This window comes from Amia ocellicauda, chromosome 12 (assembly GCF_036373705.1).
Source record: "Amia ocellicauda isolate fAmiCal2 chromosome 12, fAmiCal2.hap1, whole genome shotgun sequence".
In the NCBI taxonomy this organism is placed as follows: domain Eukaryota; kingdom Metazoa; phylum Chordata; class Actinopteri; order Amiiformes; family Amiidae; genus Amia; species Amia ocellicauda.
The window spans coordinates 13,039,254-13,058,334 of record NC_089861.1 but is presented as its reverse complement, the minus strand read 5'-3'; the positions used below and the strand labels follow the sequence as shown (position 1 = coordinate 13,058,334).

The 19,081-nt window shown below is 38.1% G+C and overlaps 1 protein-coding gene across 5 annotated transcripts in view; it reads left to right on the top strand.

The window, feature by feature from the left end:
* The window catches only part of fam13a (family with sequence similarity 13 member A), a 93,121-nt gene extending 74,132 nt beyond the window's left edge, over nt 1-18,989 (top strand). For 2 of the 5 annotated variants that reach the window (XM_066718379.1, XM_066718377.1), the window contains 12 exons: nt 3,039-3,189; nt 6,477-6,542; nt 9,287-9,503; nt 9,634-9,775; nt 9,891-9,972; nt 10,190-10,395; nt 10,964-11,047; nt 11,978-12,073; nt 13,204-13,287; nt 14,669-14,865; nt 15,674-15,775; nt 16,035-18,989. In XM_066718379.1, the coding sequence (XP_066574476.1) occupies nt 3,039-3,189; nt 6,477-6,542; nt 9,287-9,503; nt 9,634-9,775; nt 9,891-9,972; nt 10,190-10,395; nt 10,964-11,047; nt 11,978-12,073; nt 13,204-13,287; nt 14,669-14,865; nt 15,674-15,775; nt 16,035-16,146 (1,539 nt within the window). In that variant the 3' untranslated portion in view covers nt 16,147-18,989. The remainder of the gene's footprint in view (nt 1-3,038; nt 3,190-6,476; nt 6,543-9,286; nt 9,504-9,633; nt 9,776-9,890; nt 9,973-10,189; nt 10,396-10,963; nt 11,048-11,977; nt 12,074-13,203; nt 13,288-14,668; nt 14,866-15,673; nt 15,776-16,034) is intronic. The other 3 variants (XM_066718381.1, XM_066718380.1, XM_066718382.1) reach the window with 3 other exon arrangements.
* The last annotated feature ends 92 nt before the right edge of the window (nt 18,990-19,081 follow it).

Below are 19,081 nucleotides of genomic sequence, written 5' to 3'. Positions count from 1 at the left end.
TCTGGGAAGGGGGTGGGTAGAGGGTAATTCTACCCCTATAGGGTCCTCACTCTAGAGCTGTTTGGAACATGCTGTTCCTTCTGTGAAGCCTCAGTATTAAGTTACATAGTCCAACCAAAGTTTGCATGTAAAAATGTACAGTATACATGGTGTGCTTGTTTTTCACTTTTACTTGTGTTTGCTGCAAGTTAATCTTCCATTATGGTATATTTTTGCAATACTTACGATTTCCCCAGGCATCTTAATAATAATAATAATAATAATAATAATAATAATAATAATAATAATATTCATAAAAATAATAATAGAAGAAGAAGACTAAATATATCTACAAGTAGCCTAGCAAGCATGCCATAGTAGAACACAGAAATGTAGTAATATGTGTCACATTGTATGATAGACAATATAGCAGTAAGTGTGAATATAATGTGGAAACAAGGTCTTGGGAATTTGGGGAATCTTGGTGGAACATGGGCCACAGTACAGTGTCTGTTACCACCAGTTTTCCCCCAGGTCCTAAAGGCCTGACTATCCCATTAGGAACATAAACACATAGATGACAGCAAAATCGGACTGTGACCAAACTCCGTGTTTTGAACAAATCTAAAAGTATGTCATAAGGTGCTAGGCCACCTAATAATGTTGGTTTCCTTTTCTCTTTTTATGATGTATTCACTGCCTCTTTTATGCTTTTATGACACTTACAGTGCATAGTTTGTAGCAGGCATACTCCAAGCACTATTGTTAACCTTGACTGTTTGCTTTTATTATCAGAGCAGGAAAAAAGGTGAATGTAGTTGTCATGTGTTTTTTGCTCAACTTGATCTCTCATTTTAGTTTTGAAAAAAAAAATATTTTTTTTTTTGCAGACTTTAACTTGATAGAAATGCAGTTTTAAGTAGGTATTATTATTATTATTATTATTATTATTTTTTTTTTTTTTTTTTTTTTTACTTTTTTTCCTGTTAAAGACATCATTTGGCACTGTGAAATTATATCTATAAGGATTGTGATTCCAATTTAGTTTATGTACCATGATTAAGCTTCCAAATTTCCAAATGTTGAGAAATTATAGACAGATTTTAGGTTAGGGTCTCATTTGGTATTTTTGTTTTCTCCACAAACACAGGGTTTAGACCAAGTAGATTAAAGTCCCCCTTCACAGTATTTCATGCTGCACAAATAATAGTTTTCAGTTTTTAATCAGGCCTGCCCTGACCTCAGGAAAATCAAGTTGTGAAGAGAAATTACATATGGGGGGGTGACAGTGGGGTCCTCAATGCTGTTTTAAGTAGCTGGTCCAGGCTGGTTTGTACTGGGCTAGAGTGGAGTTTTGAAATTAGTGTTGTTACGTGGTAACATTGGTTGCCTAATCTGTTAAGAGTTGGTACAATTCCCGCTTAAGAACCATCGGTTTCACTTCAAAAGCTTACCAGGCAGCTTGCCCTGTGTTTGCATTAGGTTCAAGACGTACAGTTCGTTTCAAGACTTTTGTGATATGGGGGTTTCATGTGGAATGGAAATCAGCAGCAAGTTGATTGACCATCGGAAAAGGTTTAGGATTTAGCATTAAGACAATTACTGTGTTTTGAGTTGTTTTTCTTCTTTCTGTTTCAGACATTTCCGTTCCCAGAGCTATTGGCTTTGTTTACTGATTTTGGTCTTTACTCAAACAAACTTTTCTTGTAATTTGCCCCACACAATACCCTTAAAATAGTATTGAATAAAGTCCCTTTTTTGGATGGTTACTGAAAACCCTTGAACTCGCTATAAAATCCTATAAATCATAATAGATTAATTAAAATAAACTGAGATGGCATATCCATCCTTATTTTTAAAATACATATTGAAATGGATAATACTTCTAGGTGACCTCTTAATCTATGTATAAATCATATAATATATCATATGTGGGTGTTGTATACTGGTTTGAGTAAGATGGGATTGGTGATCTAAAATTAGAATTGTGTTTTATCAGAACATTCATACACTTCAGAAAGAGTGCATATTATTATTATTATTATTATTATTAATAATAATAATAATAATAATGATACATGTACCCCATATCTGAGTGTCTAATATAATTACTGATTATTTCTTCCTTTTCCCAAATTCAAGTTGTCAATGTCTGAAAATGACAAAAAACTAAATGGTTATGAAAACACAGAGTCCAAACATCAGAATGGGTAAACTGTAAAGCACTTATAAGAAAGTGGAAATTTCTGGTATGCTTTGATAACAAAACAACTTCAGCTGTGGAAAAAAAGGCAGTTTCCAAACACTGAAACAAGTAACTATTCCTTTGCATTGATTAATAAATGATTGAACACTGCAGTGACATCTTTGAGTAAAATGTAGTTCTTTATGCTTCAGCGCATTTGACTTCCTTCCAGTGCATATGCATCCAGTTGAGAATGCCATTCCTCTTGCCTGTTACATTGATGTAGGTTCCTGCTGTAATACCCAGAGCTGTTCCATAAATAGCCATGTTCCACGCCCAGCAACATAACAAGCACAGGAAATCACAGAGTGTTCGTCCAGCTTAGCTGGCACTAATTGAAGTAAGCCTGCTCAGCCTGCATGAAAGCGTTCACGTACATGGTCAATATTCTTAGCAGATCTGTAGTGAGAGACTAAACAGGAGCGTGGGGCTGCATCTGGTTTCACATGAAGAAAGAGCTTGCTGGAAGGCTTGAGGCTGTATTTTGAAAAAGATTTAAAAAAAAAAAAGTCACAGGCAGCCTTCATGTGGTGTCTAAGCCTCTGCACTTTTCCCGTTTCTGTTTTTCCCCCTACTGGCTACTGAAGCAAACAACTCGGGGGACTTGTAGTGGCTGTGAGCATATGCAGAGTGAGGGAGGGAAGGAAAGAAAAAAACTCAGGAAGACAGATGGGCGGATGTTTTGGCCAGCCCTGGTGACCAATTAGCATTCAGGGGTCACCCTGACTTGGATGTGGAAGGCAGGGGCAGGCGGAGACACTGTAGTCCTGAACTTAAGGAGTGCTACTGCTGTTGTTGTTGTTCATCACTGCAGACTTCAGCTATGAAGATCCAGGAGGTGCAGAGTGGCTGCGAGACAGCGAGAGCACAAAGAAACCAAGAAGCAGATGTGTGTGAGGAAAGCTCAGTGCCCGAGGTTCCCAGACTGGATTTGTCAGCCCTGACGGAGGACAGCAACTGGGGAGGTATTGTTGTGATTCTGTTCTTTTTTTTCCTCTCTCTCTCGCCACATGGATTGCTACTGCAGGAGTGCTGCACTTTCAATGCATACATTGCATGGCTGCAGTGTTTTGTTTTAAATGAACATGCCTGAATTTTTGCGGTTTTTGATAGTCTAACTGAAACAAGGTACGTATGGCATGCTTATACCCCCCCCTCCCCGCCCCCCCATTAAAATAAGGATTGTTTTCTGTGTTTGGAAGTATTCCTGTCTGCAGACAATTCATGCTGAGCAATTGAAAGGCACTGTGTTTAAGACTCGTATTATCGTGCACTCTGCCACGCATAGTGTACATGGAATAAGCCAAGGAGGTTACTGGAGTTTGCCTTTGGCCTTTACTCTCAATCTATTTGTTTAAAATGAATTGTCATAGTGTAATGTGTAATAGTTTTCTACTGGCATAAGTAACCAGTTGTGCCTTTCATTACTGTATTTCACTACATGCAGGCGTACATGCTTGTAATTTAAACATATTGTAAATACATGTAAATAATATATTCCCTCAGTAATACGATGTCAATGAGATCAATACCATTATTATTATTATTATTATTATTATTATTATTATTATTATTATTATTAGTAGTAGTAGTATTTGTATGGGAGTAAAGTAGGAGTACAATTTAAACAGCAGTACCAATTTTAATTAATACTTAAATACTTAATACTACAAATGCATGCAGTTTTGCCAATGTGTTTATTGTATATACAACTTAGTCTCATTTTACTTAACATCAATAAAATACATGTAGTTTAATCTATATAATTGGTCAAAAATGTATAAAAAGAACAAGATATTCAGTATAAGTGGTGCCTCATTTGACTTTGCAGAAAATTGGTATTTTTCTGTATTTCAATTAATCTTTTAATCCCTGAAGGAATTACTGACTGCACATGGGCTGATTTGGGGGTTTGGTTTGTAAGGAAGGGGGCAGCAAAGAGCTTGTGATGGTTTTGTTGTTTGGCTTTTTTGTTTTGTTTTTGCCTTTTAAGTGAGGGAACACAGATAACAATGTTGTGCCTCAAAAAGGCAGACTAAATATAGGACTAAGATTCTTTTAGCAGACAATCACCCTTTTGCAAAAACTTGTATAGACAAGTGTGTCTTTCCCTGTGACCTTGCCAACCTGAACCTTATGACGACAAAAAGATTTCATGTTGTCTTTGCAATGTACCGCATCCAGTTAAAAAGCCTGAAGCTTCACTGTTCTGTTAATACCTGTTTTTCCTCAATTGAGCACGTTGTTAAGGCTGCTGTATATGAATACACTGAAACCAATATACCTATAACTTACGGCCACTGCTGCTACAGTTTTTTAACTTTCTGATTTGTTTCTGAAACTCCCATCTACTGTACAGTGTACAAATGAACATAGGAACTGAAGGGTAGAAATATAGGCATATTTTCTTATTTTAATTTAGTTATTCTTTCCATTGATAATTGTGTTACTTTAAGTTTACATAATGCTGCCAAGATGGTGATTTTATCAAAAGATTAATGAACAAGGGAGCTGGGCTTGTTTCCTTCCTGCATGAAGGAAACCTCTGTGCCATCCTATGCAAAATTAACCATAATTTATACATAATTTTAAAGTGTGTTCAGATTTTTGATTTGTAAAACCCCAAAATGTATTGTTCCATCTTCTTCTTTGCCTATTATTATTGTAAGGAAATTATAAGGGAAGCTCTCTGCTCTAATCAGAGCTGTTCATGGAGTTTTGTGGGGCTCATGTGTGCTATTCAGAAGGAGGGGAGGCTGGCAGGTGGTGTCTAAGAGCAGGGGTTTCGACAGTGAGTCCCTCCCAGCAGGGGACCCATGAAGACGTAAACAAGAATCTCCTCACTGGCAGAAACATGGTGGCAGTAAGGAGACCAAGGCTCTTCATCAGCTCTAAGCACCTCAAAAACCATGCAGGCCAGGGCTGAAGTCATTCATAGATAGTTGACGGGGAAACAAAATTAATTAAAGCCCATTTACACTCCGCTGAATCATATCGGCCACCACTTTGTTATCGTGGGAGAGGGTGTATTGTAGCTCAGCTTCCAAAAGCAAATAAATGCTTCCAGTTGGAATTGAGGTTGTTCAGACTTTACGAAATTGGCTCTGCCAGCTGGGGTTTTCAGCTTTCTATTAAAGTTGTAAATATCTCGTCGTTAAGTGTCATTTTTGAATGGGTCTAGTATTAACAAAAATATCATGCATATGCACTAGAAGTTATTTTTTAAATGTTAATGGAGAATATACCGTGTCTCTGTGCCTTGTTGTTTTTGTATGTAGTATGGACTGCGAGCACAGGTCCCCCCCTCATGCTAGCTCTCGCATTCATTTATTTTAACTTCCTCCCACTGGGGTGTGGTGAGAGCTTGTCCTTTTTACTTTGTGTTTAGCATAATGAAAATTTAAATAAGCCCCGTTTTTTGTTTTTTCGTTTGTTTGCGTTTTGAACTTGTATTTTTATGGAAAATCATACCTGTGCCCTGGAAACCCATTGAAATGATGGCAAAAGTCAAATAAAATAAAATCTAAACAAGGAAGAAAGCCATGTTAATTCCCCAACTGGGAAAACGAGACAAGCTTAAGCTGTTGTTATTCAAGAATGAACTTTAGAGTCCAATTTCAACAAGTATGCTCCTTTTAGCTAGGCAGTGTGCCCTTCAAGAGCAGGTCTCTTAAAGGAATAAGAGCTTTTTGTAGTGTACTTAGACCACAAAATTGAGGTCCTCGAGAGAAAATGGGGACAGATGTATAGAGATGAGTCTGATAATAGCTATGAGAGGCAATCAACCCTCAGCCATGTAGATGTTTGCCTGCTCTCAGATAGAAGAATGGCTGTTTTGACTGATGGCGGGAGACGGCACTGCTGCCTGTGTTTGTGCATGCTGCAGACGTGCGAGTGATCCCATAATGCTGCAGGCATGGTGGGGGGCAGACTGATTGAATTTCATGCATCACCGCAAATCCCCGCTTCATAGGTCCAGCCTGGTTATACTGAGTGTGTGAACTTAACGGCCTGCATGAAAGTTTATCCTGAAAGGACAAAATAAAGTATGTTTTTTGTTTCACTTCATCGTTTACTGTTCTATTTAATGATTTTTTGTTTGTTTTGTTTTCACGCTTTTATTTATTTTATACTGCAATGAGCTCCAGTCGACTGTATTCTGTTTCCATCTACATTTTTTTCAATGCTGTTTTCTTTTTCTTTTCTGTGTTCTCTCCTCTCAATTCTTTTTGTTTTTGTTTTTCTTTGTTAGATTCGTCTTTTTTTACTGTCCCTGTCATTGATTTCAAAAGCTATTGGCAGCAGAGTTACTATGAGGGTAAGTGTATACAGGCAGTTCAGCGGCAATAAAGGCTGTTAAGCAGAGCGGTGCTCTCTGTTGTAGGACTGTTTAAATTCACACTGAAAGCCATTTTGTTTCCATAACCTAGACATTTTACAAATCCATCAGACAGGATATTTCATTTGTAGTAATTTGCCATATTTTTTATCTATTTTGTGTTTAACATTTAATATTAACATTTAATATTAATGAAAAACTATGTCTGGAAAAGCTTGTTTATAAAATGGACACCTAGAGATGATGGAATCACAGTGGAGATTCTAAAAGAACCTGGAGAAGATTCTGGCAAAACTTTTCACAAAGTTTTCTCAGAAATACAAGGCTTGGTTGGAGCAAATACCAGATAAATGGAACTGTGCAACTGTCATTCTCCTTCACAAGAAAGGAGACAAAGAGGATCTGAAAAACTATATGCCCATTAGTCTACTTTCTATCTCATACAATGTATTTACATGGATATTAACACATCACCTTCAAGACACACTGGACGTCTCCCAACCAAGAGAACAAGCAGAATTCAGAAGAGGATATAATATGATGGATCATATACAAGTTGTCAGAGAAGTATTGGAAAGATGCAGAGAATATGAGCTTCCTCTGTGCCTGGGCTGTGATTCAATATAAACAAACTCAGTCATCAGAGCATGTCCATTCTTGAAGAAGAATCAAGTTAAACACAGCTTCTTTGAATTTACAACTTGCCGGTGACATCCTCATATTTGCAAAAACACCTGAAGACCTGCAGTTCAATTTCAAGAACTCTCAGATGTAAGCAAGAAAACTGGGCTTAAAATATACCTGATTTAAAACCAAAGTCATATTGAACATCTTTAAATATAAGAAAACTGAAGCAGATCCACAGAAAGTTATGTCTACCTTGGACAACAAATCAGTGCATAGATGGCAATGAAATGAAATGGTGGACCGAGGAGGCTATTGAATGGATACCAAGAGATAAAAAAAGATCTATAAGACGAGCACGTTGAAGATGGGAAGATGAAATACTACACTGCAGGTGTGACATGGAAAATTGAAGCTTTAAATTGAAGCAAGAAGTCTTCCCCCAGCAGTGGATAGATCTAGAGTGATGTTGTTGATTTTTATATATATATATATATATATATATATATATATATATATATATATATATATATATATATATATATATATATATATATATATATATATATATATATATATGTGTATATATGTGTATATATATATATATATGTATATATGTATGTATATATATATATATGTATGTATATATACATATATACATATATATATATATATGTATATATACATATATATATATATATATATATATATATATATATATATATACATATATATACATATATACATATATATATATATATATATACATATATACATATATACATGTATGTATATGTATATATGTATATATATATGTGTGTGTGTATATGTATATATTCTTAAATAGTTATACATCATTTTGTTTTAATTTGTCATAGCAGAGGAGCATCATTATAAGAATAATAATAAACTGTACATAGAAGCACCACTCAGCCCTACCAAAGCCTGGCCATGAGTGATGCACAGAATCTTAGTTATTTGTAGCAGCAGCATGTTTTAAGAGTCACTGGGTCATTTATGTTCTTCACTTTGAAATATTAACATCATTGCCAGCATACTTCTGTATATGTTATAGTTATAACATCTGTTGGGTTGTGAATTTGAACTGTCCTCTTTGCTTGCTTATTTCTCACTTGCAAACCTTGCCCTAGCATTCACAAGCACTTTGTAGAACTTAACATGGCTATTAAACCTCTTTGATCATGCAGGGCATTTACCTTTAATTGTTCTAGCTTTGGCTTTCTAAGTAATCAGTATCTTGTTTTAACCATATAACTGTGTGTGTGTGTCTGGGAGAAGGGATACAGTCATTTCATTCGGTTTTATGTTTTTATGTTCAGAGATTTTTTGTAATGTCAATTAGAGATCATATCAGACATCTTGTAGGCAACACTTTACACTTGTCAATGTGTCAATGGTAATCTGAATTTCCAGAAAGTAGAGCTTATCTTTTATATCTTTATTTTATAGCTGTAGGTCACAGTGGTTTGAGATTTGAGACTCCTAACACAAATAAAAATGTTGTTATTCAGATTCGTTTTTTATTTTATTTTATTCAAATCAAATGTAAAAGCAAATGAGTAAATAAGGAATGTAGCTCTACCTGAATAATTTAGTGTAGACACTGGCAATACAGTTAATGTTTAATCAGTCTGAGATGTCATTGTATTTGCAGTCCTTTTACTTGGTTACCATTGTATTGTGTGCTTTTGAATATGGATTAGCTGGAGAAATCTCAGACAGCTTACGTACAGTCAGGAAAGACCATAAAACACGAGTCATTAAGGCTGCCTGGCCTTTGTATAGGTATACTATACAGGAATATGTTTTACTGTATACTGTGCATTTACATCTTTATGAAAAGACATAGAAGTCGTTAACAGATAATGAAATACAATATTTTTCCCACTTCAATTTCTAAGCCTGTTGAATTAAAGAAAAGTAAAGAAAAAGCCTTTTGTTGATGTCTTTGATGGACCAGTCATTAAAATGAAACGATCAGCGCCAAGTGTTATATCAGTGTAATCTGTGCTTTTGGCTGTGTTTGAGAAGTCCAGTCTGCCCAAGAGTTGCTTACCGTTGTCTTATTTGCCGCCCAGAACCTGTCCCAGCCTATTCATCCTGGCAGAGGGAGAGCATGGACGGTGACGAAGCCCACCTGTCCCCGCAGGCAGGAGGCCGTCTGATTCGCCAACTGCTAGAAGAGGACAGCGACCCTATGCTGTCCCCTCGCTTCTACGCCTTCGGACAAAGCCAGCAGTATCTGGACGACACAGAGGTCCCGCCCTCGCCACCCAACGCACACTCCTTCATGAGGTGAGCACTCCGCGTTCTTGCCATGATGTTTTTGACTTGGTTAGAGCCCATCTGGAAACATTCAGTATTTAGTCTGGTGTAATTGAAGCTGCCATTTCTGTGTCTTCATCGCTGATGTGTCCCATTACAGGAGGAGGCGGAGCTCGTCGTTGGGCTCCTGTGAGGACGACAAGGAGGAGCTCTCATCCGCCCATCTCTCCAAGAAGATCCACAGCCTGAAGAAGAAGATCCGCAAGTATGAGGAGAAGTTCGAGGAAGAGAGGAAGTACAGGGTAAGTGTCTGAATCGAAGTGTAGAATTGGCCTTACGCTGTTTTTCATGATAGGTTCTGCTTGCTGAGTAACGGGACAACTGTCATGTTGACAACGGTTTTGTTTCCCCCCTCAGCCCTCTCACAGTGACAAAACCGCCAATCCGGAGGTGCTCAGGTGGATGAATGAACTCGCCAAATTGCGTAAAGAACTGAAAGGTAAGCAAAGGTCACTTCATATACTATATATGTCTTCCTGAGACTCAAATCATAAACACGAGTCTGAAGCCTGTCTCTTTGTGTGTTACATGTCAATCTAGTACATTTTAAAAGAAGGAAAACGGTACTCATGTGATTTGGCTGCAACAGAGTTTTACTCTGCACTCACTGCTGAAGGTTATTAGCCCTGAGTCCCGTCTGCTTTGCCCCTGTGCAGAGATGAAGCTAAAGATGTCGGAGGAGGACCTGCCCCCCCTAACCCGCCAACGCAGCAACACCCTGCCCAAGAGCTTTGGCTCACAGCTGGAGAAAGAGCCGGCGGTGGAGAAAGCGCCGAAGCCCCCTGTGGAGAGCACCCTGGAGACCGTCCTGAAGAAACTGCAGGAGAAGAGGGCAGAGGTCAGCCGCCCAGAGGACATCAAGGTATGGGCTGCTCTTCTGACCAGAGGGAGGTTTCTTGGGTTGGTTCCTGAGATCCTGAGCTCCAAATCAGTAGTATAAAACATGCAGCTATCCACATATGTCGCAAGAATATTTTCTGTAGTTGTCTGGTGTTGTACGTGGCATTCCAACACATTTCAAATGCTTTTAGAATTTGCGTCTGCATATTTAATCAAGACAATTGCCCGAATGAGCCCACATTAAGTGGTGGTATCACAGATTGTCTAGTTACATCACTGAAGGCACTTTTTTAATGCAATCAAAAATATTACCATCTCTTAGTGATTGGAATGAAAAGTGTGCCATTGGAGTGGGAAACTTGCTTGTGTATTTTAATTAATCAAGAACCTTTGCTTTTCTATTTTAATTTTGGAATCTTTATATTCAGCTATTAGTTTAGTCTTCAAAAATAAATAATCATAACTAATGGTTCATAACATTATAAATATCACCATCAACATCCATCACCAGGTTTGAGTCATATATGTCAAATCAGCGTTCTTTCTAACGTTTCGATAATCGTGCTCAATCTACTTGTTGTCTTTGACAGGACATGACCAGGGAGCAGATCGGTGCCGAGAAGGTGGCGCTCCAGAAGGCCCTGCTGTACTACGAGAGCATCCACGGGAGACCAGTAAGCGCAGCCGTTTCGCCATCACTTTCTTCTTTCATAATTGCGTACTGCAGATGCATTTGAATCATTCCCTGGCAGAGCTGACCTAGATTGAAAATGGAGAGTTGTTAATGTCTTATACCCAGGGCAGCCGTCTGCTTGCAAATACAGAGTGATTTCTCTGCAGTACAGGAAATCTAAATTGATTGAAGTCATCGTTACACGCAATGTTCCACTTTGCACAAAGACAGGTGGACGCTTTAAGTCCTTAATCCTGCTGACCTCATCCCATACACCCTACCACTAACCCAAAAGAGACAGCCTGTACTATTTGTTAAACCGCCTACCGACTATATAGATTATCAGATACTAATCAGATTGGCCATTTAACCCAAGGAAATTGAATCTACACAGTGAACCTACCATGTATGTTACTACACATCTTAAATTAATTTACTATATCCCCAGACATAATTCTTAATTTGCAGAGCATTTTTGTATTGGCACAATAAACAAGCACTGGTATAAACCGCTTATTTTTAATGTTTGCTCTGTCTGTGTCCTTGGGAATATGGCTGAATATTTAAAAAATCTAAATTCACTTTTTAGTGTGTAATAGTTAGCCGTCAGGTACCTGCTTTCTGCTCGAATGAAACAGCTACATAATACATTTGCAGTGCCAGAGAGAGCCTTAGCCTGGCCTCGACTGAGCGAGTGTGAGCAATGGCCTCATGATGAGAGAGGGTGACACTGCAAGCACGCCTGGTGGTTAAACTTGTAAAGGAATTGGAACACATCAGCTTCTGCCAAAACAAAAGTGACAGCAGCGTTGATTTTGTGATACATTGAGATTTGCTGCATGTAATGTTAAGGAATTTTATTTGCACACAGAGAAAGAGCAGCATTTTGGGCAATTACAAGAATTTTGTGTTGTTTTTCCTCCAATTTAAGATAACCAAGAGCGAGAGACAGGTGATGAAGCCCCTGTATGATAAATACCGCCTGGTCAAACAGATTCTTTGCAGAGCGACCTCGATTCCCATCATCGTAAGTACCATCTGCACCGCCTCATTTCTCATGCTTGCGGGGCTGTGGGCAGGCTACAACTTTCTCTGGGTGCAGGATTTCTGGCTGCGCATTTCTCACTTTCTCAATAAGCAGTACTGAGCTTAATCAATCCACAGGTTATAGGGAAGGCAAGTAATATTAATCCCCGTGCTACCAGAGAGACACGTGGGTTTCTCGGCATGGAGCGAAAGTAAAGAAACCCGCAGCGAAGTGTGTGTCTCTCTTCAGTTTAATTTATCACTCCAGGGAAGCGGCAACTGTAAAGCATTTCCCAGAGAACACCATAGAAAGACGTTAAGTAGTAACTGAGTTCGAGTGCATTCCACTGGAGCATTCCTGTGGTCGCACCTCATGGTTTATGTTAGAGACAAAACTTCTCCCATACCGCAAGTGCAAACTGTCATTTGTTTTGGAGTTCTTTTAATGATCAGACCAGTGGACCACTTGAGAGTTGCTCTCATAAGACCACCCCACATGGGCTGATTGTTCAGCTGCCAAAGTATAGTGCTGATTACAAATTCAAAATGTGTATCACTGCCTGCTTGGAACAACAGGTCGTCTGAGAATTGTCACTTCCTTGTTCAGAAACGGACATGGGTGGAGTCATTTAAATGATCCACAGTACTAAGGATACTGATGATTATGAGAACTCTGTGGTTCTCAATGTGACTGAGAGTATTCAAAAAGACTGATGGCGATGGTGTAGTAAAGACATAATCGTCTGTTATGCACCACAAAATATGACTCAGCATTTTATTGAAGGTCAATTCCTAAAACTTGCAAATCGGTACTAAATATCAGCTGCCACAGATCTCAACCAATAAAGTGTCCTGAAGAGTAAGCAAGGGCCACATGTTCAGGAGCTTTTGGAAACTTGTTATTCATTCATCCTATTTATACTGTCCAAAAACTTTCAGTGAATGTAGCAACAACAGCAAGCCGTGAACGTCACTCGGTATTCCAAAATAAATTGACATTGTGTGAGGAGACAATCGTGTCCACTTCATGGCTTTACTTTAGCCTGGAAACCTTCTGGCAGTAGGTCTCGGAGATACGAAACTGCTTCCGAGGGCTCTGTATCGTAACCTCCTTGTTAACACCTACCACAGGGCTCCCCCTCCAGCAAGCGCAGAGGTCCTTTGCTGCAGCCAATTATCGAGGGCGAACCAGCATTATTCTTCGAGGACATCAAGGTGAAGAGCTGCTGCTGCATTAATCAGTGATTGGAGCAGATTCTTTGCTGATTTCCCCTGTGATTGCAGCCTGTTGATCTAATCACTCAAATCATTAGGTGCTTGGTTGTAGACCCTGTAGTGTGCTGTGATTGTCTGAACAGGCGGTTTTTAGACATTTGTGAGCAGACCAAAGCATTGAAAGGCATCATCCCTGCATGATTCAGCTTCCCACAGCCAATTATGGTTTAAAATGAAAACTAGAACACAAACCTGAGAGAATTGAATGCGGCAAAATGAGGATTTATAAAAACAACTTTGACTATTGGAAATCCTAACGCTAGAAGAAAAAACTCATCAACGGTGATGATGTCCATTGCAATGCTGCTTTACACGGTTCAATTTCATTAGCTTGTGTGAAGAATAGCCAAGGTTTAAAAGGGGGGCGGACATTTAATGTAGTGCTTACAAGTGTACAACTCTTATATGATCTCTTCAGATCGCTTGAACAGTTTGAATCTTTCACTTTCTAATGTAGTGGTGTCAAACTCCATTCCTGGGTTTTCATAACTAAATCAATTGAATTGATTTCTCCATTATGGTTTATTAAAGATTTTAACAGTTGCAGACTTAAAATATGCTGTTGTATCAAAATACTTTCATTCATCCAGTTATTCATGGAACTAGACCAATTACATACTTGAACCAAAATCCAGAAAACAGCAGCAGGAACTAAGTTTGACATCTTTGTGATTGATTTTACCTACTTCAATAAAACAGCTGTTTTTGATTTGAATATTTAAAGGTTTTGCTTCCGAGATTATTGTGTAATAATAAATTGATTCTTTATAAGATCGATCATAATATAAGACACAAGAATCAGCTCTAGAAATGTGATTGCAAGTCTTGTTCTGTTTTATCCTTTATTGCTACAGTAGTCATGATATGCGCACCTCTCTCTCTGATTGCAGTTGTCAAAGTAAACTTACTGTATAGTAGTTTTTGTTTTGTTTTGTTTTTTAAATAAAAACCAAGGCAGGGGATATTATTAATCACACAAATGATCATAAGGGCCCTGTATTGACGTACTCCGGCATGATTGTGTGTTAATATATTTTAGAGCACAGACAATATTTGCTGTACATCTCGATGACTTGGCTGGGATTCTTTGCTTTGATGTCATTGTGTCTTGATGTTGTGTTAAGTAGTTTCTGGATCTTTCAGCATTATAACTTGCTTGATTTCCCCTATACAATGGGGTCTGCCTAGTTGTGCTTGAATAGCTAACCATGGTTTTCAGTGGAGTTTCTACTAATGACCGTGAAGGCCCCAAGCCTCTGAGCGAGGGACTTCCCAGGAGAGGGTTGGCAAAGGCCTGACTTTGGCTTGGCGTCTCTTGCAGGAGGAGGAGGATGGCTCCGAGGACGAGAGCAACACGAAGGCTGACTTAACAGTCACCGTGAAGACCGAGTTCAACATGCGCAGCTTCCTGGACCAGCTGGACGAAGAGGTGGACGGATTCATCTCTCCCGTCGACGAGATCTCCCCGTCCAAACACAACATAGATATGAGGCTGTCCAACCTTCATTCGGCCACAATGTAAGTCACTATATCCTCTGGGCTGATTATCAGGCTTGTGACATGTTGAATAACTGAGACGCAACAATGAAATATTAGTGCACATTCAGCGGCAGTGATAAGTCAGGGTTTCTCAGTCCTCCTGTGTCTTCTGGTCTTATTAAAATTGTATTATTTCCTTGATTAGTTCTTATTTTAACTGTTCTCCAAAAAAAGAAAAAACGTAATCTGTTGTGATATGATATACAGACACAGAGGGGATTAACATTTTATCACACACTACCAAAATTATCATTCTTTGTGCTGCCTAAGATTAGATGCTTAAATTGCCGTCACCTAGGCATTGAGATAATGCACACAAATTAAGCATGTTGATACTCTGTACCCTGTTCAACCTACTAAATGCTACTTAAAGCAGGCTGAATAAAATGTCAGATCAAGCAGTTTTAAAAGGCTTTAAAAGCTCAACGGGATAAAAAAACTAAAACATTGGATCCTGAGGACCAGGATTAAGAAACACTGCAATGTAGAAGGCAGTTTATTTTAGTAGAATATATAGTTTTGATTTAAATATCAGCTTATGAACTGATCTGAATGGAAACGCTGGGGAAAGTACCACAGCCGTCTACTTCAAAAATAATTAAAAAGCAGCATTTTATTGATTTACAAGGATCTGTGCTGGCAGCAATTTTGAACAAAGAAGGTACTCTGTACAAAGTGTACTAAGCAGTTTATTTATTTTCTCCCCGACCTGATGTATCACTGATTGAATCCCAGATGGTTTGTTTGTGAGTTCCTATCTAATTATCTTAATTGTTCCACACTGTAGGCCTGAACTAGTGGAGCAGCTTCAGGAAGCCAGGGAAGATAAGAAGAGAATCCGCAAGAAACTGAGGGAATTTGAAGATAAATTTTTCAGACAAAATGGAAGGTAGTGTGCTTGTGATTTTTACTGGTTTTATTTAGCATCTATAATTAAACAGTCTTGGAGAGAGACCTAAATACAAGGGAACTTTAAAAAGCCACAGAACTACTACACAATACTGTGAAGCATTTTATTTTGCTTTGTGGAATAAAGCAATGAACGCTATTGAGATCTAGCAATGAATTTAGAAACATTTGTGTTGTACAAATTATTCATTTCAGTCAATTAATGCCATGATTCTCATTCCCCTCTACTTTTCCAACAGAAATGTGCAGAAGGAGGATCGCACCCCCATGGCAGAGGAGTACAACGAATACAAGCATGTCAAAGCAAAGTTAAGGCTTCTTGAAGTGCTGATCAGCAAAAGAGACTCTTAAAGATCTTCCATGGAATACCGCACGACTAACTAGTGGACTGAACTAGTGAAGAAAAGTGGTAGCATTTGTCTAAACCCTGGATGGAGTTGTAAAAAGAGAGATGCAAAGCCCTTGTTATTTCTTTATTTAAAACAATTGCATAAAGTGCCATACAAAAGAGCCACCGACTGAAAGACACTGGTGGTGTGGATGATTTGATCCAAGTGGCTTTCTCTCTGCACTTCTGAAGAAGCCCACAGACAACTAACACTACATAGGAGTTTATATCAGAAATCAGAAAACGCAAGTGATGTCAACTCCAGATCTAGTGAGTGGGGAACACGCTGGGTTCAGCCATCTCAAGCCCACACCATTCTGGGCAAAGAGACACTTTAGTGGGATGCCCCGTGAAGGGGCCCATGTCTGACAATAAGCTACAAAGGAAATGGATTTGGGGAAAAAGAACAACGAAGCTCATTGAGAATGTTTTTAATGATCGTGGTGTGGGTTCTTTTCAGAGAGCTCTCCTGGGGCAAAATCACAAATTCTTAATTCCTGCACTAATTGGTGAACGAGTTCTTATGAGCATATATTTTTGTTGTGATTAGTGTATATGTGTACATATGCACACGTGTAATTCACAAATAGCTCATACGTTTTACTTACAATCTTGAAATACATTTTGGTACTAGACCAAAAGTTTGTTAATTTAATGACTTTGATTGTTAAATATATTTTTATATCAATTTTTTTTTAAATCTAATCTTCATACTTGTTTTTTTCAAGTAATGATTTCACTTTCAATTTTCAGTTTCCCAGTACAGTTCTCTGGAGATGGAACTGCAAAGATTTTTAAAGTTGCTCCTTTTGAGAAGTCATTTGAAAGGAAGTTTCTAATGAATATTTTTTTCTAATAGGTTTCAGATAGAAGCTGAATAGGCTGGATAGTGAGACCTGTTGGGTTTGTTCTTTATAAGAAGGGGGAGTCCAGAGTACTCACAAATAATTAAATGCCTAGATCTTCACTGTGAGAAGAGTCCCTTTAAATACAAATTGCAGGTCAAATGAATTCTCCTATATAGTTTAGGTACTGGTAATAGTGTTCAAATGAAGAGGCAGTTTCTTTAAAGATGTGCAGATTGTTGGGAGTTGTGTTGTGATGTGATCACTGCTTTTGAAAGATGGAAATCTGTGGGACTTACTGCATTGTTCAAAATCTCGAGATTCTTTGCTAAAAAACAAAATCTTTCCAGGCACTTCATCTAAAAAAGTTTGATGGAATTCATTAATTAACCTCAACTCTGAATATTGTTGTTTGGTTCAACGGCAGATATGAAGCAATTTAGTTTAAAGGGACTCCTCTCAAAAGGATGACTTTTGTAGAAAATATATTCTTGGTGAAGATTATTTTTAGGAATCTTACAGTGTAGTGTAAATACACCCCCACTCAGTCTGCATGTTAACACCAAATACAAGTGTTGACAATCCTGCAACAGGCCAGACCCTCTGGACCTTTTCTACTAGAGCTGTGCATTCAATCGAGCAGTGTGTTCACATCGTCCCAATTGTGTTGGTTATGAATTGAAAAGTCGATGTTACAACTAAGATTAGTTTTTTAATTCACCAGTATGATTGATTCGTAAATTCACGGTTTCCTACTACTGTGTGCTTAGTGCCATAATTCACTGGAGTGAAATTGTCCTTACTTTTTCTTGCAAACATTGAATGATCCCCAAAAAAATGCATACATATTTTTTGTATTTGGGTAATTGTCTGGGAAATATATATTGTTTGTAAATAAGAAAAACTAAAAACAGGAAAATCACTACAAAAAAAAAACTTATGCAGAAAAGATGAGTGAGGGAGTTTGTTTTTAAAACATACCTTACTAGAGTTTTATGTATTTCTATGATCCAAAGAGAACTGAATAGTTTTATGATCACATACCAAAACAGGGGGAACACACTTCTACATGTTGATCACAAGTATTATGCAATTGAACACAAATCATTTCTGACAGGCTGTGCTCTGGATATGCATCTGTTTTCTTCATGGCAACTATGTCACTATGAACATTGCTGCAGTTCAGCTTCTCAGTCAATTGAATTTGTATCCATGGAAATCTAGACTCAGAGCACACAAATGCAGTGCGTGACACAATTCCATTCACTTCATGTAAGTTACAGCTCGAAATCGCCATTGATTGTTGCATCTTACTTTTATATTGTTTTTTTGCCCTGTAATTTTGTTTTTCAAGTGTTGCTTTATGAAGGATGTTTCCAATTGACTGCCTTCCAGCCAAAAGGAAGTCTCTCTAGAGGTGCACTGGCTCCTTGGCATTCGTTAGCTGGGAACCTCATTGTGCAGATGATCTTATAAATGCTTTTCACAGATTACTGTGTAACTGCAGCAGACACTGATCAATTGTAATATATCATGTTTCCCTGTGCCTGTTTCTTTATCTTCAGACCTTTGCATGCCGTTGTAATCCATCATTTTTGTACTTCACCACAAAGACTTAACATCTGACTTTAAACTGGAGAAAATCCTTATCAAAATGCCATCCAAAATGCCTACTGTAAGCACTCGACAGGTACACTGCTTTCTTTTCTAAGTGGTATCAATAGCTTATTTGTTCTGTGTGAATATGGACCCAGATCTACGTTTACATTTCTAAGTAAGCAAGTAAGACGTTTAATGTTTTATTTTTCCCTCTCAAAGTAAATTAGTGTGACTTCGGTTTTTTGAATGTAAACACTAATGGAAAAAAAAAATGGGTGTGTACATTTTAGTACATAATTGTATTTGTATTTTGTATATAATATATATATATATATATAAAAACAGACCTATTTTTTACTGACTATTTGTGTTTGGGGTTTCTCAGGTTTTTTTAAATTAATTTCACTCTGCTTTATCTATGATGTGATGGGGGGATGGGGGGGTGGGGGGGACA